The 26,278-nt window shown below is 41.1% G+C and overlaps 1 protein-coding gene across 1 annotated transcript in view; it reads right to left on the minus strand.

Annotated features, from left to right (window-relative positions):
- Window positions 1–1,828: 1,828 nt before the first annotated feature.
- The window catches only part of CLDN16 (claudin 16), a 160,168-nt gene continuing 135,718 nt past the window's right edge, over window positions 1,829–26,278 (minus strand). Inside the window, 3 exon segments of the mRNA XM_078666274.1 lie at window positions 1,829–1,962; window positions 4,635–4,826; window positions 17,167–17,331. Coding sequence (XP_078522400.1) covers window positions 1,829–1,962; window positions 4,635–4,826; window positions 17,167–17,331 — 491 coding nt within the window.

Here is a 26,278-nt window from a genome sequence, read left to right on the forward strand (position 1 = left end):
CCACTGGGCCTTGTATCTGTTTGGATATCTGCTTTCTAATGGAGATTTCTGTGTTGTGAGGGAGCTGCCAGGGTGGCGACTCTCTTCACAGCACTGCAGGTTTGCCGGCTCAGAAAACGTATTTTAAAATGCATTCATTTCCCTTAAAGGAAAACAGAATGTGTTTCAAAAAAATGAAAAGTTTAAGTAACTTTTTTAAGAGCAGGCAGTGGTCCCTGGGACAAAGAACTGTTAAGAAATGTTTTTGTCAACATTTATAAAGGGGAAGCGGTCCCTTCCGTTTTCCTTCACGTTGAATGAAAGGGTTACCACTACATGTTTGCAAACATTAATACTCACCTTTCCAATTTGGTGTTTAGAAGGGACACCCTAAACACGCCCCTTCCAAATACCAATTTGTTATGTTTCAAATTGCGATTTGTAACATGTAACCAAATCGCAATTTGGGCTTCACATATGACAAAAAGCCTTTTTGCGGTCGCAAATGGCCTGTTTCTGCAAATCAGACCTTTTGTGAATGCACAAGTGCTCCGTGCATCTGGCCCACGGTGTTCAACGGTATTCTCTTTTAGCTTCATCTTTCGACAGACGATCCCAGTTTTAGGAAGGTTCAGATTATGATTTGATCATATCAGAGAGTTAAATGTGAATTTATGGAGCTTAGATGTCTAAAGAACTTGCCAGTGGAAGGACACTTGGTAAGCCCTTGCGGCAGTGATGAAATCCAAACAAGTGAAATCTTCAATAGACCATGATACCACATCCTACACAACATTCTGACGTACTGTGGCATTTAATATAAGTATGTTTCAATTATGACCTTTTTCAGATTTTGATTGTTTTCTAAATATTTTGTGAAGTTCTGAAATTTGGCAGAGAGTTCTTTGGTCAGGAAGGCTGTGGCCTCCATATCCCTGTCTTCTGGTCTATACCTTTCGAGACATCCCACAATGGGTGAAGATCAGCGCGATCTCTTCGATACGCGTTGCTACATTTTTGAGACAGGATCTCCTAAGTGATGTTTTAGGATCAATGCAACGGTGGATTCGATGACCTCCTTGAGATGAGAAATAATGTTAAAGGTGATTGGATCCCTTGCAGACTGCAGCTGTGTCTGCTATAACATGCGATGCAATGTGGGGATCATTCTAAAACAGCTTCGCGTGCTGTCCTTAGATCTCAGAACATGCAACATTAAAAGAATTTGGACCTCTGCAGACAACAATGGCGGGCGCTTCCCATGTGCGGCTCTAATTTCAAGCTGACCCTTCAAACCACTACAGTCAACATGAAAATGCAAAATGCAAAATCACTTCCCTGAACTCAATGGAGGTGCCTGAAATGTTGACATCTCAAAACTATCCAGATTCTCAAGCCAACGATGGACCAAACTCTGCGGACGGGATGCCGGTTGGAACCCCACCGTCCTGGACTGAAGAAAATGTTCATTTTTTATCAATCCCCAATGGAATTAAACCTCAGCCAATGGGCACATGCATTGGGTACAATAGACACTACATTATCTTTTCAAGAAGGCTACTGTTCCTGTCACATCTAGAATGGCACACTGGGATACAAACATGTCCCTAAATGCTGAGCAATAGAGGGAAAGAGGGACTGTGATGCCAAGGTGGTGGGCAGTGTAAAAATAGAGTTTCCCAATCTCTTGGATCTTACAAATCACAACAAAAGTTGGGGCGAAACCCCAAGGTACAGCAGGAGATAAAGTAGGGTCTACCGGTTCTACAATCCAAAGAAAATTGATGTCTCTTTGGAAATGGCGGACATCTTCTGCCATGGGTTTTACGTTCATCAAAGATGGCCGACTTCAAACTCTGGTGTCCACCGCGTACATCTTGGCAGTCGCTGTCTGGGAAGAGTACAACTTGGCCATGGCTGTGCCGGCGCGTGATTGGACCTTCCTCGAAGAGTATGAAGAGATGTTTCTGCCCGATCCAACATCTGTGATAAAAAAAGTTACAAGATGACACTCCTCACCACATATATTTACCTATGCTAGTTGTCATATCTGCAAAATGTTTTATTATATTTCTTTACGCTGAGAGGCTTTTCTAGGACATCTCTCCCAGTTAGGCTGTGCCAAGTGATGAGTGAGCACCCTTTACCTAGGAACACTCTCCTGTGCTAATATTTCAGTAATAGCCGACAAGTATCAGCTTTTTCTCAATATCATTGTCCAATAAAGATCATATTATATGGAGGGACTGACTTCATAAGACAGAATACTGCCTATTTTGCTAGATCATTGACATGGGTCTGTACAGGAGGTTGAGTGCCCACCTGGCTGCCTTCTCTTGGCCCAGTAGGGGGCAGTGCTGTGGTGTACAGATATGGGGTGGGTTAAGTACAACTATGTCCAATCCAGGAAGAGGGTAGGTGGGAATGTCTAGCTGAAGCTGGATGTCAGTATGTATGAGGTCAGGCTGTCAATGTGCAAGGGTCAGCCAGGGAGTGCCTGAGTTGAAGATGCAGAGAGAATATTCTGAGTGAAAAAAGTCAGGTAGATGATTCCAGAAGAGGAGAGGTGATGCTATACCTTCAGAGTGTGCTACAATGGGGGATCTGCCTTCAGTCAATCACACCAGGACAGTGAAAGGACTTGGCGTGATCGTAAGGTGAGAAAGTAGGCACCAGACCCTCCTGAACCACCAACAGATGGTTCTTGTGGTGTGAGATCCCCACCCTACAGCAAGGGACTTAAAAGATGCATACCCCACAGGTGGGATGGCACAGAAGACCAGAAACGAGGAACTTTGCACGGACGGCACGGCACAGGAGACCAGAGACAAGGAAGAGTGCACAGGCGGCACAGCACAGGACATTAAAGGAAATGGATAGTGCACGGGCGACCCTGAACATGAGACCAGAGACAAGGAACAGTAGATCGGGACATGCTTGGGCCACCATGGACAACCATCACCTCTCTTGATAAAGATATGCAAACCTATGGGTCATAAAGACTTAGCATCTAGAGGTTCCAGGTAGGAATTTCTGGAAACCTGCTTACTGAGGGCACCCATGACTCTAGGTCTTCTCCCTTCAGTTAACACACCTCCCTTGACGTGGTAGCCAACTACACATTCGTCCAATCACAGAACGGATCTATTTAGCTAGCAAGTGGCTGGAGCCCCCATGGGCATTGCCATCAACATACCTTGAAGGTGCCCTGCCAGACATGGGACCCTGTTGAAGGTGAAATGCATCTTGGGCTCAGGTATCTTCTGTGAGGCTGGTATGTCCTGGTGTAGAAGGGGGGTGAGGATGCGACAAGACATCCCTGGTGCAAGTTTGTCTGGTGTTAAATATCTCCAGTGAGCCACACAGGTCTCCTTCACATGACGCTGCCAGGGTCCACCACAGGAAAACATTTCCAGTTGACATCATGAGCTGAGCTGCTCCTGACTCTTTCTCAAAGAGTAGGGAATCCTGCCCTTCAATGGCATGCCACTCATGGTGCCCGGTGGTACCAAGGCCTAAATACAGCTGCAAAACAGAAGCATTCGTAGAGATGCTCCATGCAATACAGTCTCCCGAAGACCCTTACTGCTGATTTCACCCCATAAGAAATAAAAAGTGGAAAGTGTAGGTCCAGGGCCAGTCTCTGCTTCACCCACAGACAGACGCCATGAAGCTCTATCACAATTAGGGCTCCCGGTTTTATGGTATTTATTTTTTAAACATTTCCATGTGTATTTCTCCATATTTATTTTTTGGCCACCTTATTGGTACTTATTCATGTTTATTTTTTCTTTTGAGAAAAAATGGAGTCGCAAAATATAATATTTCCATATTTATTTAACTGATAAAGTTGCGCTCAAACTTTGATGCCTGTCACGTTTTAGTAAATTAAGCAGCCAAATATACCGAAACACTACACTTACAGTTAAGTATCAGCATTCCAGTACAAATATATGTTAATATATGCCTGTATTTAGGAAAATCTCAACCAGTATTTGTATCTTTCCATGCAGTCTTTCTTCTCAGCTGTTGTCCTGTAAATCACAAAAGACAGCATGGAGAGTCACCCACATGAAGAACAATTACTATCCACTTTTAAAACTAAATACAGACAGGAAACACACTGTTTGTATTTATCTGTAAAAATCTGTAAAAATGTAAAACTTGGAGCCTTATTCACAATGAAGTGCATGCCCCTGCCTTCACGTTCAGGCATTATTCTGCACTCTTTGAAGATAAAGTGTGGGTCTCTGCACAGAGGGTGTGCGTGCCAAGGAGATTGGTTGCCGCAGGTGAGTTGGTCAACACGTTCGAAGGTCAGCTCTGTGGAGTGAAGTTGGTGGGGCAGATTCACAGAATTAATCTAAGACAAAATCCTAAACTTACTACTTTTGGTATTCACAGAAGGCATTTAGTAGTCTTAAATTCGGATTTTGTCTTAAGTTAGGATTTTGTCTTTAGTTAGGATTTTGTTTTAAGACAAACGTAAGTTTAACTTAAGTTTAACTTAAGACAAAATCCTAACTTAAGAATCGGCCCCGGTGTGTTGTATTCAAAGCTTCATCTCACATTTCTCAAACATAGGACAATGAAAGGAGTCAGGGCAAAGGAGTGGGGTCATCATAGGAAAGGGTGCTCCAGGCTCCGGCACTTACCTCTAAAGAGATAGAGACAGCAGGTCAGCATTGCCCCTCCCAGGAAGCAGCCCATTGACCCCACCATTCCGAGCCAACACGACCAGCCAAACTTGTACTGGATGCCCAGGAAGACGTTGTGGAAGACCAGTGACGAGCGCTCCACGTACACATCGATGGCGTACCAGACGGAACCAATGATGCCAGGGATACCTACAAGAAGAAGCAAACGTATCTCACAACCAACAAAGGCACAACGCCCAGATGTTATATACGCAAGAATACCAGTTGACATCTAGAATCTTCAACACAGTGAAGAGATTCAGCATGGAAAACTGATAAATTGATCATTCTATTTATTATTTTCATATGGAATCATGGAATTTGTGGGGGGGGGGCTGAAAAACTTAAATGTTTAGATGTCTGCAAGATAATATAGTCAACATACTGCCATTTTCGTTCCTATTGTCAATGGGCCCGATTCACAGAACTAACTTAAGAAAAAATCCTAAACTTACTACCATTTTGGTATTCACAGAAGGCACTTACTCATTTCGGTATTCACAGAAGGCACTTACTCATTTTGGTATTCACAGAAGTTAGGAGTCCTAACTTTAGGACTCCTAAATGCCTTCTGTGAATACCGAAAGTCTTAAAGTTAGGATTTTTCTCAGTTTAGGAGTAGTAAAGTTAGGACTCCTAACTTTAGGACTCCTAAATATCTTCAGTGAATACCGAAAGTCTTAAAGTTAGGATTTTCCTCAGTTTAGAAGTCCTAAAGTTAAGAGTTCTAACTTTACTTCTCCTAAACTGAGAAAAATCCTAACTTTAAGACTTTTGGTATTCACTGAAGATATTTAGGAGTCCTAAAGTTAGGAGTCCTAACTTCTGTGAATACCGAAAAGAGTAAGTGCCTTCTGTGAATACCAAAATGATGGTAAGTTTAGGATTTTGTCTTAAATTAGTTCTGTGAATCGGGCCCAATAAGTCTGCAGCATGTAGGGTTCTACTATGGTATTGAGACAGACTCAAACCCATTGTAATTCAAAACCTTTGGTCATTAAAAAGATGTGTGCTTTCTTTCTAGGTGGCACTGTTGTCTTAAGAGGAAAGGGAGAGAAGGGTCTCTCAGCTACAGAGTCATGATCCTTTCCTGGTTTTGGGATACACACAATGGATACCATATCTCACACCCACCCAAGCTCCACACCCCACCTTGCCTAGGGGGGCAAGGAAAAAAAAGCTGTCTACCATGAGGCACATTTTGCAGGGGTGTGAGTTGTAGGGTTTCTGGTAATTCATGGCACACCATAACTGGTGAATTTGAAGGTTTTTTCAGATTTGTCTTTGCCGAACTATAACTAACTTTTAACTGTGGTCTTTTCAGTACATTTTTCTCATGCAGTGTATTCACCAGTATTACAGACTGGCAGGCACCACTGTATAATTATGGTTCAAACATATTGTCGGTAGAAACGGCATTTCTTATTAGCCTTCAACTTTGGACTTCATGGACGGATAAGCACCAAATTAGGCAATCATTTGACGCAGTTAGTTAAGGCCTGGCACGTCCATTTTTGGTTTGATATGTGCAGAGAAAAATATGATAAACATTTTAGCCCCTGTGGGAAATTTCGTTCGAGCCTACAGAATAAAAATCAGGAGGGATTTACAACAAATTTTGCAAGAAAGTAGAACTTTACTCGGACAAAGTGCTTTTAGTTGTTTGTTGATGAATATCTGTTTGAAATTGATGCAGGGTGGGCTTGAAAAGGTACCTCTGTGAATATCTACCACTAGTATTTAAAATGGGAATTGTCACTTCTATTACCCCGCCTCCTTTTTTTTTTTGCCAACCACTTCTTCCGCTTGACAAATCCCCACAAAACTTTCATTGTCGAAACCAAATTGGATGGGCATTTATTTTGGACAGTTTTTGGGCAGATTGGTCGAACAGCAGTTGTCACGGCGGGGCATTTGCATCAAGTCCTTTACCCGTTCACAAATGGGCCGATTCTCAGATTCGGCCCGTTTGCGAACGGGAAAAGGCCTTTTGGGATGTATCATCCCAAAAGGGCATCGCAAATTAGAAAATCTCAAAATTTGTGATTCTCTATTTTGCAATTGCATTTAAGGAATCGCAAATTGCGATTCCTTCAAATGCAATGTAGGAAGCACAGAAAATTTGCAATTTGGCCTTAAGGAACCGCAAATAACCACCAACTTCAAGTTTCAAGTTGGTGGTAATTTGTGATTTTTTTGAGAAATACACTTTTGTGCATTTTTTAAAGTGCTATGTGGCACACATACATGCCCTTAGGGCATGTATGTGTGCCAGATGTCCACACATACATATTTAAGAGGTGCAACAGGGTGTCCTTTTGACACCCTTGAAATTGCATTCTCAATTTGCGATTCTCTAATTGCGAATCGCAAATTGAGAATGTCTTCCCACTCATTCCTATGGGCCTCCTAGCCCATAGGAATGAACGGGAAGGAATTCCTTATTTGCGAATCTCAATTTGCGTTCACAAATAAGGAATATGTAGGATTCGCTAAATTTTCAGCAAATCCTACGTACATTGCATTTTGTGATTCTCTAATTGCGATTTGCTAAAAATCGCCATTTGAGAATTGCTAAAATTGTTTTCGATACATATTCTCCAGCGTCATTATAATTAACGTTTTTTGACCCATTTTTAGCTGCCCGTTGACAAATATGTGCAAATATGAAAATACCAAGGGTTATCTCAACTTACTTCTTTAGGCAATTTGGCATGCTGGACCTAGGTCAAGTACAGTAAATGAGTGCCTTATTTTGTGCCAAAGCTATCAGCAAATCGAAAAATGTCTTTGATGTAATTTCACTGGAAAGTGAGGGGGGCCATAACTACACAGGGGTGACTGCCACTGTGTGAAATAGACAAGAAAGATAGATAGATAGATAGATAGATAGATAGATAGATAGATAGATAGATAGATAGATAGATAGATAGATAGATAGATAGATAGATAGATAGATAGATAGATAGATAGATAGATAGATAGATAGATAGATAGATAGATAGATAGATAGAATGATCGATAGATAGATAGATAGATAGATAGATAGATAGATAGATAGATAGATAGATAGATAGATAGATAGATAGATAGATAGATAGATAGATAGATAGATAGATAGATAGATAGATAGATAGATAGATAGATAGATAGATAGATAGATAGATAGATAGATAGATAAAACATTTATAGAGCGCGTAGCTACCCCGAGGCATCCCAGCGCTGTTTGCAGACACAGACCAGGAGAGCATCTCTACTAGCGAGTGGTTTTAAAAAGCCAGGTTTCTAGCAATTTCCGGAAGGGCAAATTATTTGGTTCCTGCCGTATTTGGAGTGGCAGGGCATTCCACAATCTGGCTGCATTGTAGGAAAGGGAACGGTATCCACTTCTTGCTCTTTTTATTTTAGGTACTGTGGCAAGCAACGAGCTCGCGGATGGTAAGGGATACTCAATGAATGATTGAGTGCTGGTCCCTTTCCCCAAAACAATTTATGGGTGATGCAGAGTGCCTTGAATTTAACTCTCTCCAATATCGGGAGCCAATGTAGGGATTCCAACGCAGGTTTGGCCGATTGCCGATAGGGACGTCCAGGAACAAACGCGCTGCACAGTTCTCAATGATCTGAAGTCTCGCAACAGTGGTTTTGGGAGTTCCTAAATAAAGTGCATTTCCATAGTCCATGCAAGACAGAATCAACGCCTGGACCATGGTCCTTCTTGCCAGGAAAGGGAGGAGAAGGAGGACTTTTCACAGCATTCTGATGATACCGTTGCAGGCTGCCGACAGTTTTGCTGTTAGGTGTCCAAAAGTCAAGGACTGATCCAGCCACATGCCTAGACTTTTTATTTGTCCTTTTGGTAGAGGGGCAGGAGCAAGGCAGTTTGTCCAGTGCAACGCCATGTTGGGGTTTATGGAGTTGCCGAGGAGCATCAGCTCCGTCTTGTCTCCGTTCAGCTTTACACAAGAGAACTCCATTCATTTGGCCACCTGTTCTAAACAAGGGCCTAGACTTGTGGGAGCATTATCTGGGCGATTCAAGGCCAGGACCAATTGTGTATCGTCTGCCTCAGTGACAATTTTTATGCCAAAAGGTTGAACTATCTCCGCCAGTGGTCTCATATATATGTTACATAACATGGGGCTCAGGGAGCGTCCCTGAGGCACACCGCATCTGAGGGCCATACGTTTTGACACTACTTCTCCCTCGAAGACCTGAAAGGCACCGTCTCCTAAGAGGGATTGTAGCCAGGTGATAACACCCCCTGTCACTCCTAGGCTCTTAACTCTGAGGATCAGGGTGTTATGATTCACAGTATCAAATGCTGCACTGAGGTCCAGGAGGATGATTGCCGCTTCGCCACCCTGGTCAAAGATCCTGATAGATAGATAGACAGACAGACAGACAGACAGACAGACAGACAGACAGACAGACAGACAGACAGACAGACAGACAGACAGATAGACAGATAGATAGATAGATAGATAGATAGATAGATAGATAGATAGATAGATAGATAGATAGATAGATAGATAGATAGATAGATAGATAGATAGATAGATAGATAGATAGATAGATAGATAGATAGATAGATAGATAGATAGATAGATAGATAGATAGATAGATAGATAGATATTACACTGTGGTGGAGGCCACTTTGCAGTTATAGTTAGGTCAGAGTTTTCATAGGAAAGGTATTTTTGTTTCATTAATAACTTTGATACCTTTTGATGAATCTGCAAAAAACATCCCCCCCTCCCCCCCCCTCCCAATAACCAACAAATGCAACCACTTTTCTCATCTGAGGCAAACTTTGGGCCATCAAGGATGGCTTGGAAAAGGTAGATGGCAAGAGAGGCCAGGTCCTTCGACCAACCCCCGGCTGAGTGTGGTGAAAGGGCTATGCAGTTTACCTGAGGGGGTTGGGAATATGCACAATTTTGAATATGATCAAAAAACACAGAAATTCGGTGAAAAAAACAAAAGTTAAAGTGATGTTATAGTTAAGTATGGTAACTCCCACTTAGCTTAAATTATAAAAAAGACAGAAACTTACTGAAAAACAAGTGTTAAAGTGATGGTATAGTTAGCTGCTGAATGAGGTAAGAACTAATGTTTCAAAACTAAAACCACAAATATTTGCCAATCATGGTTTAGTTAATTAACTTTAACTTGTGTCCACTTTAAGCACTGCTTATTACCTCACGTAATATATTACTCATGACATGTTAAATGATACAAATAAGGACATCACTGATGGCGTGTCAAATGACATAATTTATGACATCGCGGGTGATATCTCAAATTACATCATCCATGACACTCCTATTCACACATTAGTCCATATCCATAAATCCTCACATCATTAAAAAAAAGAAAGATGTTAGTAAAGGTCATAAAGTCATATACAGCAGAGTTACTGGAGGAAAGTGTGGTTGCCCTGGAGGCAGGTGTGGTTGTGCATGTTGAAAGTTAAACGGTGCACCACTTATGCACCAGTAAAGTTCACCACTTACGAACCAGTAAAGTTCACCACTTATGCACCAGTAAAGTTCACCACTTACGAACCAGTAAAGTTCACCACTTATGAACCAGTAAAGTTCACCACTTACGAACCAGTAAAGTTCACCACTTATGAACCAGTAAAGTTCACCACTTACGAACCAGTAAATTCAACACTTACAAACCAGTAAAGTTCACCACTTACAAACCAGTAAAGTTCACCACTTACGCACCAGTAAAGTTCACCACTTACGAACCAGTAAATTCAACACTTACTAACCAGTAAAGTTCACCACTTACGGACCAGTAAAGTTCACCACTTACGAACCAGTAAATTCAAAACTTACAAACCAGTAAAGTTCACCACTTACGCACCAGTAAAGTTCACCACTTACGAACCAGTAAATTCAACACTTACAAACCAGTAATGTTCCCCACTTACGGACCAGTAAAGTTCACCACTTACGAACCAGTAAATTCAACACTTACAAACCAGTAAAGTTCACCACTTACGGACCAGTAAATTCAACACTTACAAACCAGTAAAGTTCACTACTTACGGACCAGTAAAGTTCTCCACTTACGAACCAGTAAATTCAACACTTACAAACCAGTAAAGTTCACCACTTACGGACCAGTAAAGTTCACCACTTACGAACCAGTAGAGTCCACCACTTACGCACCAGTAAAGTTCACCACTTACGAACCAGTAAATTCAACACTTACAAACCAGTAAAGTTCACCTGGAAAGACAGACGTGCAGATGAGAGGTATAGAAAGACAGACATGCAGATCTGAGGTACAGAAAGAGACATGCAGGTGAAATGTATAGAAAGAGACATGCAGGTGAGATGTATAGAAAGACAGACATGCAGATGACATGTATAGAAAGACAGACACGCAGATCAGAGGTATAGAAAGAGACATGCAGGTGAGATGCATTTGTTCCTTGGGTCTAGAGGGCACAATTCTTACACATCTGGGCAGCTTCGATTATGTGGCCTCCACCCCTAATTATCTCTAGTAAGGTTATGGAATGTGTCTTACTCCCCCATATAAAGTCCTGGAGGGGCTCGTGCAGGGTGGACGCAGCCAGCATCACTGCAGGGTGATTATTCCTGCGCACTGGGGCAGACTCAGCGCACTGAGGCCCTGTTAACTGAAGCCAGCTCTAGGAAGGAGCGGCCTGCTGTGAGCTGCTGCGCGGAGCCTGTCTGCACCGACAGCAAAGTGTAGGTAAGGCTGGTAGCAAATACTAATGCTCCTTACTACAGGTGCGAGCTGGGTTTTCTTCAAACACATGTTGACACTAGTTTCTTTACAGTGCTTAAGTGTCAACCATTTCAGTGCTTACAGGTAATTCAGAAGTGACTTATGAGTAAATTCATCTGCCCAGGGTCACACACTTTAGTTGGGAAAGGGGGGGGGAGTATGGGCAGACTTAGTGAGTCATTTTGTAGTCGCCAATTCTGCGATTTACAAAATCACAGGATTTGTGACAGGCAAAATGACTTTTTCAAATATATCACCCAAAAGGTGGATTATGAAAAAAAATTCCGAAACCCAAAATAGAGTTTCTGGCCCCTCTAATTTGGAACTTTAAAGGGGCATGTTTGGGCGTTTCTTCTTCCGAGTCTTTGAGCCTTTGAGGTATGTATCAATGATTTGCGAATGGAATTCCGGTGGCAAACCATTGATCAACTATGACTCCCAAGTTCGGGCGGTTACTGATAGGCCTGGGAGGTAAATTATGTTCCGTTCACGGAATTTGCGGAATTTGGGTATTTTCGCGTTCCATTGAGAACGCAAAATTGCCCAAAATTCTGCGTTCCGCAACTTCACAAAATGTTTTGCTTGTTTGCATTCTCAAAATGCGTGTTCGCGAGATATTTCCCCCAAGCACGCAAACAGCGATTGCGAACAGGAAAAAAGCATCGCGAACAAGCGATTCCGCCTGTTCGTGGAATTTCTGCGTGTTCGCTGAGATTTTTTACCGTTTCGCGAAGATTTGTGTAAGGCGATTACGCAAATTCCGCCCACCCCTAGTTACTGATTTACAAATACTCCTTCCCTTCTGGGAATCATGGAGGCAACTTCCGGGGGAGTAGGCAGCGATCAAGTGACTATTGTCAACTCTCACTGAAGTTTTTCAAACTGTATGTTTTTTTAAGGCACCCGTTTCCTTTAAGGAAATCAGACTCCTGTGAAAAATAAATTGAAATGCAAATCACTGCAGTTGTAGATAAAAGCAGGAGATTGCAAATGGCGACCGCCTAATGCACATTATTTAGGCTGGCTGTTCTGTGACTCTGCAACGCTCCTAATTTTCGATCTTGCATCGGTTGGTTCGCAAATCAGATTAGATTGGATTTGCAAAATGTTGATGCACAATTTGGCCTTTTGTGAAGCCAATCTTAGTAAACTTGGCCCTAAAACACTACTTTCCATGTTTAAAAGCAGACACTTTAGAGCTGGCCTACTTAATGCAAAGTAGCAGCCAATGAGAGGGCACGTTCAAGTCTGAGGTTGGTCAGGTGACCACCTCAAGGCAGCCCTGGCACTTCACAGAGGAGCAGACCCTGCCACCTGCTGGCCTGCTCCAGACTGCACTTATTTCTTGTGTTTTGAAGCCATATCTTTGATGCTTAAACTTTTGGTAATCTTCCCAATTTGTTGAAATTCTAAGTACATTTGTAACTAACATTTTGAGAGTAAATGGCTCCCATGCCAACAAATGAAAGTTTATAGTTGGGCGAGGTGCCAGGAGACATCCTGCTGATTCACACTTGCCAATTTCAAGAGCAAAATGGAAGGCAAAGCAGCCAGTGGGATTCGCCAGAGTATACATACGGGTGCAAGGATGAAGGCGGACACTCAGAGAGACATCTTGGATCCTGTAGAGTTGGGTGGCGCGGGAGGGCCGCTGTAAATTGAGATCTGCTTCAGGTCCTCCAAACTAGCGGCTCCCCCACTCTACTCGGAGAAGGAGTATTTCCCCACCCACGCTGCCTCACTGTACAGGCATTGGAGCCATTTCCACCCAGTTGTAGTTACAGTCAAGAATATGGAAGTCAAAACTGCTTCTCCCTCTTCATCATGGCGTCCTTCTGGTGACACGTTTTCCGCCTCGCCAGCCAACAATCAGTGCAGTTTTTGGTGGGGCCTTTGGCAACAGAACCAGAATACCAGGGCATGTATTACAGACAGGGTGCACTTTCCATGTTTTCGCCACAGCGCTCTTTAAAGCAGATGCACCAGGTGCAAACATGAAAAGTGCACCCTATCAGGAAGAAAGCGCTGCCCTGGGGTCTGCCGTGAACTCCAGCTGCCCCCAGGACAGCGCATTCAAGAGAAATAGGGAGGAGCTGTTTTACAGCTGTTACATGTTTTGCCTGCACTTTTAAAAGAGATTAGAGGAGAAACATCACTTACAACGAAACTTTTACAACGCACTACCATTACAACGCGGTCATTACAACGCAAACTATTACAACGCATTGCGCTGGGGGGCGCTCTAGGATAGGGAATAGGTTAATTTACTATCCAATAACCTTCCCTAGTGTCCACGGGGACTGGAGTTGGAATAGTAAATTAAACTATTCACTATCCAACACCCAAAAGCGCTATGCGTTGTAATGGTATGCGATGTAAAAACCGCGTTGTAACAGCATGCGTGGTAAAAGCATGCGTTGTAACGTCATACATCCGATTAGTGACCCCCTTGGAGGCGGTTTCAGTGATTGACTGCACCCACCTGCAAGGAGATGTCTTTCATCCCCTTAGAGCATGGCATTTAGAAGGCACACTGAAAGTGTGCCACCTTTTTGTGGCACACTTTCAGTGAGTGCTCTAAAGGCATGTTTGCCTCTGTGCCAACGCCGGTAATACGGCACGCGCAGGGAGGCAAAGTGATTCCCTTATTTGCATGGGGCAAGGTATGAAAATGAATATGAATAAAGAAATAGAATCAGCACCCATCAAATTAGATTATTGAAAAACGTTCAAAGATAGCATTAAGTGTCCTTGAGGATTTGAAGAAATTCGCAAGATCCAGGCGTTGTCTTAATGTTCAAACAGATGTTTTCTTTATTAAACAAAAGCCATTTAAAATCCAGTATAGACAAATTTCATTAACCCATCTAGCCAACACGTTTCGTCTCAGAAGAGACTTCTTCAGGGCTGGAAACGATGATAACTAAGTATACATTATCGGTCAGTGGCAGGGTGGCCAACAGCAATGATACCAGCATATGTTCACAAATCACTTTGCTTATTTCTAATATCAGCATATGTTCAATTTAATGTATGTTGTAATGAATGTATATGGAAATATCTTTTTTGCTTCAAAAACCAATTCTGCAATGTAAGATTTAATTTTCATTGTTAATTATATTCTCAAAATAAAAAGGTAGTTCCCTGATTGGGCTTTGTAGGAGGTCTCCACACGCTGCCCTTGCAGTGTCCCAGGGCAGGAGTAATGCGCATGCACAGGGCTCTCTTTGGGCGTGTCTGTGATATAAAATTCACGCCTGCCCCATGTCAGGAAGTCTCTTCAGTAACTGAATCATTGAATTACGTCCATTTTCATACAGGATTGTATGTATTACTCTGAAGCTGACTGAAATAAAGTAACATTTGCAACGCCTACAAAAGTAGAAGTTAATAGGTTTTCAGAAAACCTATTACACAATTGGCAGATTCAAACAGAAACATTGTAACCTTTTGAAAATGGAATTAGTAGACCCTACCACTGGTGAAATAATGACGTATATATTAATGTATTTTTTAATTTGTTGGTTAGATTAAAGTAATTGTTAAATAGAAGTCATCAGGCATACAGGCTTTAGACAGATGTGTTTCTTTGTGGCTGGCTGGGTCTAGGACGGCGGCATCAGAACATCACTTGAGGAGAAACAACATGTCTGCTGCCATTGTCAAGGTATCACAATGCTGACCAGTGGCTGCAACCCACATGCATGTGAGACACCTGGTGTGCACTTTTAATACATGTGGGGTCTTCATGCACATAACAGCAACAAGGCTTGGCCTCACTCGTTTTACCACAGAGGATTGGATCAGAGTGACTGACTGGTCCACCCAGGAGAACCGATGTAAGGCTGTGGCAGGTGTTCAGGCCTCACTCGTGTTACCACTGAGGATTAGATCAGAGTGAATGACTGGTCAACTCAAAAGAACCCAATGAAGGCTGTGGCAGGTGTTCAGGCCTCACTCGTGTTACCACTGAGGATTAGATCAGAGTGAATGACTGGTCAACTCAAAAGAACCCAATGAAGGCTGTGGCAGGTGTTCAGGCCTCACTCGTGTTACCACTGAGGATTGGATGAGAGTGAATGACTGGTATGTGGTAGGTATTCATCCCTCATTCATGTTACCACTGAGGATTGGATGAGAGTAAATGACTGGTCCACCCAGGAGAACCGAATGAAGGCTGTGGCAGGTGTTGAGGCCTCACTCGTGTTACCACTGAGAATTGGATGACAGTGAATGACTGGTCCACTCAAGAGAACCATATCAAGGCTGCTGCAGATGTTCAGCCTCACTCGTGTTATCACTGAGAATTGCATGAGAGTGAATGGCTGGTCACTCAAAAGACCCCAATGAAGGCTGTGGCAGGTGTTCAGGCCTCCCTGGTGTTACCACTGAGGATTGGATCAGAGTGAATGACTGGTCCACTCAAGAGAGCCATATCAAGGTTGCTGCAGGTGTTCAGCCTCACTCGTGTTACCACTGAGGATTGCATGAGAGTGAATGGCTGGTCACTCAAAAGACCCCAATGAAGGCTGTGGCAGGTGTTCAGGCCTCACTCGTGTTACCACTGAGGATTGAATCAGAGTGAATGACTGGTCCACTCAAAAGAACCCAATGAAGGGTGTGGCAGATGTTTAGACCACACTTGTGTTACCACTGAGGATTGGATGGGAGTGAATGACTGGTCCACTCAAGAGAGCCATATCAAGGCTGCTGCAGGTGTTCAGCCTCACTCGTGTTACCACTGAGGATTGGATGAGAGTGAATGACTGGTATGTGGTAGGTATTCATCCCTCATTCATGTTACCACTTAGGATTGGATGAGAGTAAATGACTGGTCCACCCAGGAGAACCGAATGAAGGCTGTGGCAGGTGTTCAGGCCTCACTCGTGTTACCACTGAGGATTGGAACATAGTGAATGACTGGTCCATTCAAAAGAACCCAATGAAGGCTGTGGCAGGTGTTCAGGCCTCACTCGTGTTACCACTGAGGATTGGAACATAGTGAATGACTGGTCCACTCAAAAGAACCCAATGAAGGCTGTGGCAGGTGTTCAGGCCTCACTTGTGTTACCACTGAGGATTGGATGAGAGTGAATGACTGGTCCACTCAAAAGAACCCAATGAAGGCTGTGGCAGGTGTTTAGACCACACTTGTGTTACCACTGAGGATTGGATGAGAGTGAATGACTGGTCCACTCAAGAGAGCCATATCAAGGCTGCTGCAGGTGTTCAGCCTCACTCGTGTTACCACTGAGGATTGGATGAGAGTGAATGACTGGTATGTGGTAGGTATCTAGGCCTCACTCAAGTTACCGTTGAGGATTGGATGAGAGTGAATGACTGGTCCACCCAGGAGAACCCTATAAAGGCGGTGGCAGGTGTTGAGGCCTAACTTCTGATTGGAGGTCACACTCAAACTACAGAGGAAGAAAGTCATTTGGGGGATGACAAGTGTGCAAGCGGGATACTTACAGTGCAGGTTTGTTGCATTAATCGCCATGCTTTGTTTGTTACATGAATATTGCTTGTTACTTGAATATTATCCCTACCTAAAATAGTTCAGGCAAACACACCAACTGGAGATGCGATGTACCAACATCATTGAGTTTGTAAAGGGAAACAACCAGGCAAACTGCAAGCAGGAAAAGGAAATGTCAGCTTCCCAGCAACAGCACAGAGTGTGAAATCACTGTTTGTCAGACACTCCCAGACTTACCTCCAATGAGCATTGTGATTCCAGCAACAAAGCAAATCCTCAGCTTAATTGTGGGCTCGTCCTTGAGGAACTTGACGCAGTCTAGCCCGAGGAGTAGGGTGATGAAGCCAAACCCCGCTAGGATGTCTGCTGTGATCATCAGCCCTCGGGTCACCACCAGCTTCACTGCAAAGCAGGGAGAGATGTTAGAGCATGGGACATGGACATGGGCCAGTGAAGGAGCAAGCCACAGACAGAGACATGCACCAGCACCCTTCATCAAGAGATGCACTAAGGTCTCAATTACGAGTTCCAAGGTATACATGAGCGGTAATACCACACTCGGGGCCTGATAGACAAACTGCACTTTGTAGTAAGTTTTATAGTACTACAGTAGAACTACAAAACCTACTACAAAGTGCTATTCATAAACTGCACTTTTGTGGTAACCTATACATGTAACTTACACTTTTGTAGTAACTTTTACATGTCAAAAAGCTAGATCAGAGCTGCACCGCTGACGCAGTTGTGGGACTGCCAACTCTGTTGGAATATATATAAGTTCAAGGTCACTACCAAATTAATCCTACCTACTGGTCTATTCAGACTTATGAATGCCCTGAAGAAGTCCTGTGCCTTGGGACAAAACGTGTTGGCTGTTGCTCTTTAAGAATGAATCAATAAAGAAGAAACCTTTTCATTTGATGCACTGATCTAACTTTTTTACATAATTGCCCCTGCTGTTAGGGGAGTGCTCTTGGACAGGGGGAACCTTTAGAGGCGTGCACACAGGATATCTTAGGTTCTCCTGACTTTGATTGGTGATTTTTTGTGATTGGTGCCACAATCATTTGCTGTTGGTCCACTGTCCAAACTTTGTGGTTTTAACTTTTACATGTAACTAACAGTTCTGTAATAACTTACAAGTCTAACGTACTCTTTTTACTACTTACACATTATTAGTAACAAATAAGTGTAACATACACGTTTGTAGTAACTTACAGATGTATTTTTGCTGTAACATAAACTTGTAACTTACACTTTTGTAATAACTTACTTTTTTGTAGTACTTACAAGTGTAGCTTACATTTTTGTAATGACTTACATTTTAGTAGTAACGTACAAGTGTAACTACACTTATGTAGTAACTTACACATGTCATTTACATTTTTGCAGCAAGTCCTGCACTACACATACCTGACCACTGGTAACGCAACAACCTGCCAAAAAAATAATGGAGCTAGGGACTTAAACTAAAATCCAATATGAATGAATGATTAATTAGGTAAAATTATTTAAACTAGTCAACATTATAAATAAATATACATTAATGTTAAACTAAAAAGAATGAGCACATATTTATTTTTAATTACAAAATATTTAGTAATTGACTAATTTTAAAGCATATTGTAACATTAACATTTAAAAAAGAACAATATTATCATAATCATTTCTATACATCATAATTAATGATAATTAATGAACAATAAAGAACTTTCTTCAGGTGGGGATTTATTTTTAACTTACATTTAAGCAAAATAGTTCTAATTTAATTTATTATATTAATATTAACAAATGTTTTAATTAAAAATTTATTTCATAGTGCTTTACTATTTGTCTATTTCGTTGTACTTTTGAAGTAAATAAATAAATTCAATTTACATTCATGTTTAACATAGACTATGTTTAATATTTATTTTAAAGTTAAATCTTTTCTATTTTCAATTTCCTATTCACTTCTGCACACCTGGTAGTATTTTTAGCAACTTGATCCATTTGAGCTAGAAACACATTTTGTTATTAAAATCTGCAAATTATAAAGGTGAGTGTAGATTATTGTTCAAATGCTGGAAATTCAAAAATATGCAGAAAAAGTCGCAGCATCACATAATTCCAGTGGTACTGACTTTTAACGTATGTAAAAAAGTTATTTATGTATGTAATAGAACATATTACAGGTTTGCATGCAATAATAAAATAGAATACAAATTGTGGGCCCGATTCACATAAGTAATCTGAGACAAAATCCTAACGTTATGACTTTCGGTAGTCGCAAAGGGTATTTAGGAGTTGTAAAGTTAGAATTTTGTCTCTGTTAAACTTAAGTTTTGGTCTTAAGTTAAACTTAAGACCAAAACTTAAGTTTAACTGAGACAAAATCCTAACTTTGCGAATTTCAGTATTTACAAAGGGGATTTAGGAGTAGTAAAGTTAGGATTTTGTCTCACTTAAACTTAAGTTTGACTTAAGTTACATTTAAGACCAAAACTTAAGTGTAACGCAGACAAAATCCCAACTTTACTGCTCCTAAATTCCCTTTGTGAATACCAAAAGTCGTAAAGTTAGGATTTTGTCTCAGATTACTTTTGTGAATCGGGCCTGGTACTTTTGTCCCCTAGTTGGCTTAATTTTTGGAAACCTAAGGACTGGTTGTTAAAAAAGAACACAACCCTTTACTCACAGTAGGTGGCCAGGCAGCTCCTCACTTGTAAATGATAGTTGTTGCGTGTGTACCTACGAAGCGAGAGAGAGAGAGGAGGGTTGGTGTGTGTGTGTGTGTGTGTGTAACCTTTGTTCTTTATTCCTTGCTTTTTGACCAGTGAGCTATATGCAGGGCAGAATATGCCTCCTTTTCACCTATGCCGTCACCCCACACGCAATTACAATGCAGTCCTTACAACAACTGCGTTGTAGCAATGCATACCATTACCCCACAAGTCAGAACAACGACTTGCGGGGTTCTGGATGTGGGAATAGTATAATTTACTATTCCAACTCCAGTCTGTGCGGAGAGTAGGGAAGGTGTTGGATTTTAAATCCAACACATTCCCCCTCCGCGAGTCATTGTTTCGACTTGTGGGGTAATGGTATGTGTTGTTACAACGTGGTCGTTGTAACAACAATGTTGTAATTGCATGCAGGGTTACAGCTTTGTTGTGAGGGCTGTTTACCTGCGGGGAATATGCCTCCTTTTCACGCATAGGTCAGTAGTGTATTATTGTACTGTAAACTGTATTTGATTGTGTAGCGCTTGGTGTATGTGGGTGACAAGCTTGAAGGGAACAAGCCTGCGAACCAGGAGCCTGTGTTGTTTTCCTAGGTGGTTTGTGATGTGAGTGCAGGGAAGAGTTAGAGCACAAGTCTGGCTGTTTCATCCGGATGACCTGGAGATGCGAGGGTGAAGTGTGTGGAGATACCCACTCAGAGAGTGTTGCCATTGTCTTGTTTGCAGGTTATCAGATCCTGGGTGACTGTTCTCTGGGTGCCACCCGAAGATCTTTTGGAGGAGCATGATGATGCCACAGTGTTATTTAATTGGTCATCAATAGTTATTTGTCCACCGGTATGACAAGGTTCCTGGTTTGATTGATTTAGCTGGATGCTCGTCCAAGCTCAATTGATCACCAGGTTGGATTGCAAAGTGTGGTATCCTTTCTGAAAAGTACAACTTCAGTTTTGTCTGTGTTGAGCTAGTTAATGATGAACTCGTTTTGTTGTCAGTTGTGCATATCTTGTGATAGTTTTACCCTTCTAGTCTTTATTCCTATGTATTTTAGGTTACATGGATATCTCAGCATGTATCCCACATTGCTTGATTATTCAAACATTAGACAATTTAATTACTGAAAATAATACTTTATCATTACTAATAGAAAACACAGCCAACACGGTGAATAAGGACTTAACACTTCACCTCACTGTGTTGGAAAGGACAATGTGACAATTGTAGTCAATTCCATTGAGAAAATAAACACATTATTTGACTTAATTTTACAATCAGGAAGCCTTTGCACGATCCTTGAAAAAGGCCATCAGCTTATTGGTCTGAGTGAAACGTGTGGCAATTCGGTTTTGTACCATGAAGAATAAATAATATTTTTTCATCAATACAGTTGTTTATGAATTGAAATATTACATCTAACCTTGTAAGGAATTCAAATTTCCAGTGGTGTGCAAGATTCCTTTCAACGTTCATTCTTGGAAAGTTGTGTTCTGAGTAATAGGAGCCAATCAACTGTGTTGTAACGGCACCCAATGATAAACACTGTTTCTGTACTTTGTGATTGTGCCAACATACATAGTACAGAGGCCCTTTCTCAGTACCATTATAGAAAACATATGTACTCTGATTCAAAACACGTTATTATCATAGCATCTAGTGTTCAGGTTAAAGTAAAGTATAGGACCATGCTAGGTTTACTGCAAACATTATTACTATGTATAAGTGTTTGGATTAGCCTACCGTTTTAATTATCTCAAACAAAATGTAATGATATGGTTACATTTAGGATTATGGTTATTTTAGTGCAGTGTATAGGACTAGGGTTAGGGTTTACTTTTTAAATAAATTACCTTTAACTCAATCTAATTGAATTACTAACACATAGCAACAGAAAATGATTCATCTAGATTTTGTATTGATTAAGGGTTATAGATTGCATTGCTATCTTTTAGTAAGCGTTGTCAAATATATTTAAATGTAATTTTACACATTCTGATAAAATTGTTTTTATGGTTAGGGTTTGGTGTAGTGCTGCATTTGAGGAAAGTGTTAACTTTAGTATTACAGTCTGGAGTGGAAATAAGGTTAAAGTTAGGTTTAGGTTTAAGGTTAACATTAATTTGTAAATTAACTAATTTAAAATACATGCAATTTAATTACTAGTACAATTGTAACTGCCGAAGAAACATGTAAACCCAATATTTACATTACTTAAGGATTATAGATTATAGTGTCTATCTTGGTGTAATATAATTAAATATAAGTTAATTCATTTTGATATATTAGTTGTAAGGTTTAGACTTAAGAATCACATTGGGGAGGGGTTATCTTTAGTGTTACAGTAAGGGTTAGAAATAGGGTTAAGGTTAGTTTTAGTGTTTTGATTAATGTTGAGGGACAGGTTGAAGTGATGGGGTAGAAACAATGGGCATTTCAATGTTATAGATAAGGGGTGAGAAATTCTATACAGAAATGAGGGAGTGTTGGTATTGATTGTGGTTAAAGTAGTGACTTATACCCCACATAGCATATAGAGTACTAAAACCAGAATCCAGATGCAAATAAACTGCATCTCTAAGATGTCAGTGATGTGAGTTTTTATATTTTAGACAAACATCATCCAAGTTAACTATACAAGATTGAACAAGCCTCGCAAGAAACTAGAAGGAAAGGCAGACAACTCGGCTCATCTAACAACAGTTTAGTAATTTCAAAAAGAAAGGGAGACAGTGGCATAGGCTCCAATAAATGTGACTAGCCCTGTCTTCTGAAACAAATTATAGGTTATTACTTGTAATTAAGCCTGGATGTCTATTTGATCAAGTATCTTTTTTACTTAGATTTTAATTGTATCTTTATATGTTTGTTTCTATGGCAGCCCTGAAGAAGTCCCTAGTGGACGAAACGCGTTGGCTGCAAAAACCTGTGTTTTGATTGTACACCCTTTTGAGATAAAGAAAATCACAAGCAAGAAAATCTACGTCTGTGATCATTAGAATTTGTTGTTTAAGAATTGTGTTGTGCACCTTTGCTTTTTTGTATTAACCACAGTTTAGTGTTTATAAAGCACCAAAAGAGTGGACATGATCAAATGCATTAGATGCCACAATCCTACTGGGTCAACACTACTGGGAACAGATTTTGAGACACTGTTTGGCCATGATCTTTGTTATTTAATGTCATGTGATGTAAGTGTCTTCTTCAATGTGAAAGGTTTTCTGAACCTGGAATACTTTGTGCTTTACATCAACATGAATAATATCTGAATGATAAACATTTGTATACATCCCAGTGTAGACAATTCCATACATTCACTTGAGGATTTCCAAGGTCTGAACTTAATGCTGCAGTGTTTTTAGTGCAGGATATTCAAACATATGAAAGATGTATGTCCTCAAAGGAGACAGACGGCTTTGTCATGAACATGTGTCGTCTAAAGAGGTACATACAATTTAAAGAGTTTCAAAGGAGGTCGTGGAGAGTCAGACTGTGGCAAACTTTCAAGGTGCCTGCATAATATTAATTTACATACAATGAATTTTAATGAAACTCAATATTGTCAGTGTTAATCATAAAAATCTGACATAAATACGGTCCACTGATCCTACATCGGACACCCTACGAAACAACATTTTCATTTTAGATGTGCATGTAATTATTTACCTTTTAATTGTAAAACCTCAGAAGAACGCTTGATATTTTTGAGTCCACAGTCTATGTTCAAGGTTTCTGAGCTTTCTTCTGCCTCGCCTGTCAATTCAATTATACACTATCAGCTTCTTCATCTTGTATTATCATTTCAAAATCATAATCTGCAGCTACCAGCTCTTAACCTCATGGAGGCGCTCTGTGGCACACAGTATTGAGTTAACTAATTGCTGTTTGAAGAGCTTATCACAATGCACCAGATCTGGTTGCCTGAACCAAAAATCTAAAGTATACCTGGTTATTTGCAAACCCTAAGACCAGCCAACACCACGCTGTGGATTGTTTGCAAGTTCAACCCTGAAAATTGGTACTTGAAGACTTTCAACCCGTGTGCCCAACCTATGACTATTTCCTGGTGCCTCAGATGGAGTAAGGACATCCCAATCAATTTAGCAAATCTGTTTATCCTTCAGCTGTTTTGCCTAGGCAATGCCATCTAAGGCTATTATCGGAGTCACAGTCATCAGTTTACTTGCCACATTTGTACTTTTCTCCCCCATCCTTTTTCCCCTCCGCTCAATTAGTCTTCAGCCACCTTACATGCTCTGAACACTCCAAGAGAGACACGCATTGGGTAACATACCAAAAAATCTCACAATCTCATGGAATACCTAGATGCTTTCCAGTCACATTAGAAGCACTCTAATCAGCAGCACGCAACCATAGAGAGGTTCTGGATACTAAAAACAGTAGATGTGTCCTTTGCTGGTTTTATTATCATGAGTGTCTGAATGAAGTAGTCAGCGAGTGAGTAAATTAGTGAATCAGTCGGTCTGTGGACAGGAGAACATATAAAGTGGAAAACCAAAAACTGATGGATAGAATGTCTGAACAATTCTTCGCACCTGGTTACTCTGGGCGTATTCCATTTAATTGTGCTATACATTACGTAGGCATACAGATAACAAAAACACTATGTAAATCCAGTTAGTGCTTCCTGATGTGAACGGAGCTGTCTCTGTGAACCTTAAGTTTGGCTTGAGTTTCCTTTCATGGTTTTTTTTTGGGGGTAGGGGGGTTTCATGGGGACCTGGCCTAGCTGTTCATGCTGGGTGGTGTTTCATAGCTGCATGGGGTGCATGGGGTGTGGCTGCAGTAAGGCGGGGGTGTGGCCTAGATGCATGTGGTGATACTGTAGGAAGAATGTAAAGTGAAACAGACCTGGATTGAAATAAACATAGAAGAAACACTTTAGAAAAGGCTAAACAGAGCTACACAAATTAATGCTTTGTTATGATATTGAAGTTCAAATAATACATAATTGCACTAATTTACCAACTTTTATATTAAGGACTAGGAACATTCTGTAGAAGGGACATCCCAGCCTCTTGACTGTAACAAAAATGTGCAAGAGACAGAATGCAGCGAGAAAACAAAATAGTGTTAATATTGCCAGAATTTCCTTAGACTTGGTATTTCAACTAAGTATTCTCGTCTGTTCTAAAACCAGGACAAACCAGAAAACATCCAAGATATTGTGTTGTGTTTTGAAATGTTGCTGGATTCCAGAGTGTTTGAAACACACATCACTGTGGAGCTTCAGATAGAGTGTTATACTGGCGGACCAGGGTTTGCTCCTTGAATATCTCTCTCAGCTTCAGGATGTGATTCATTTGCAAACTGTACAGTATAATATATTGCTGTTGGACACTTATGCCACAAAATATGCTTATACATTAGGTCTGTACATGCCATTTGGTGCTCAAATAAATGCCTATTAGCTAAAGTTGTGAAATCGAAAAATACAAATATCATAGCGCTTTGAAAAATTTCAGAGCTGTTGTGGTTCTCACAGCTTTAGAAGATCTCAGTGCCACCAAAGATCTCAATGCCATTAAAGGTTTCAGTGCCACTGACATCCCTAGTTTCTTCTCAGATCTCAGTGCCTTCAAAGATCATAGTATCCTTAAAGATCTCAGCGCCATCATGGTATCCTCAAAGATCTCAGCGCCTTAAAAGATCATGGTACCCTCATGGATCTTAGCGTCTTCAAAGATCATAGTATCTTTGAAGATCTCAGCACCATCAAAGATCATGGTATCCTCATGGATCTTAGCGTCTTCAAAGATCATAGTATCTTTGAAGATCTCAGCGCCTTCAAAGACCATGGTATCCTCATAGATCTCAGCGCCTTCAACGATCATGGTATCCTCAAAGATCTCAGTGCCTTCAAAGGCCATGGTATCCTCGAAGATCTCAGCACCTTCAAAGATCATGGTATCCTCATAGATCTCAGCACCGTAAAACATCATGGTATCCTCAAAGATCTCAGCGCCTTAAAAGATCATGGTATCCTCATGGATCTTAGCGTCTTCAAACATCATAGTATCTTTGAAGATCTCAGCACCATCAAAGACCATGGTATCCTCAAAGATCTCAGCACCTTAAAAGATCATGGTATCCTCAAAGATCTCAGCGCCTTAATAGATCATGGTATCTTTGAAGATCTCAACGCCTTCAAAGATCATGGTATCTTTGAAGATCTCAGCGCCTTCAAAGACCATGATATCCTCGAAGAACTCAGCGCCTTAAAAGATCGTGGTATCCTCATAGATCTCAGCGCCTTCAAAGATCATGGTATCCTCATAGATCTCAGCGCCTTAATAGATCATGGTATCCTCGAAGATCTCAGAACCTTCAAAGACCATGGTATCCTCATAGATCTCAGCGCCTTCAACGATCATGGTATCCTCAAAGATCTCAGTGCCTTCAAAGGCCTTGGTATCCTCGAAGATCTCAGCACCATCAAAGACCATGGTATCCTCAAAGATCTCAGCACCTTAAAAGATCATGGTATCCTCAAAGATCTCAGCGCCTTAATAGATCATGGTATCTTTGAAGATCTCAGCGCCTTCAAAGATCATGGTATCCTCATAGATCTCAGCACCGTAAAACATCATGGTATCCTCAAAGATCTCAGCG

The sequence above is a fragment of the Lissotriton helveticus genome, chromosome 11 (genome assembly GCF_964261635.1).
Source record: "Lissotriton helveticus chromosome 11, aLisHel1.1, whole genome shotgun sequence".
Lineage (NCBI taxonomy): Eukaryota > Metazoa > Chordata > Amphibia > Caudata > Salamandridae > Lissotriton > Lissotriton helveticus.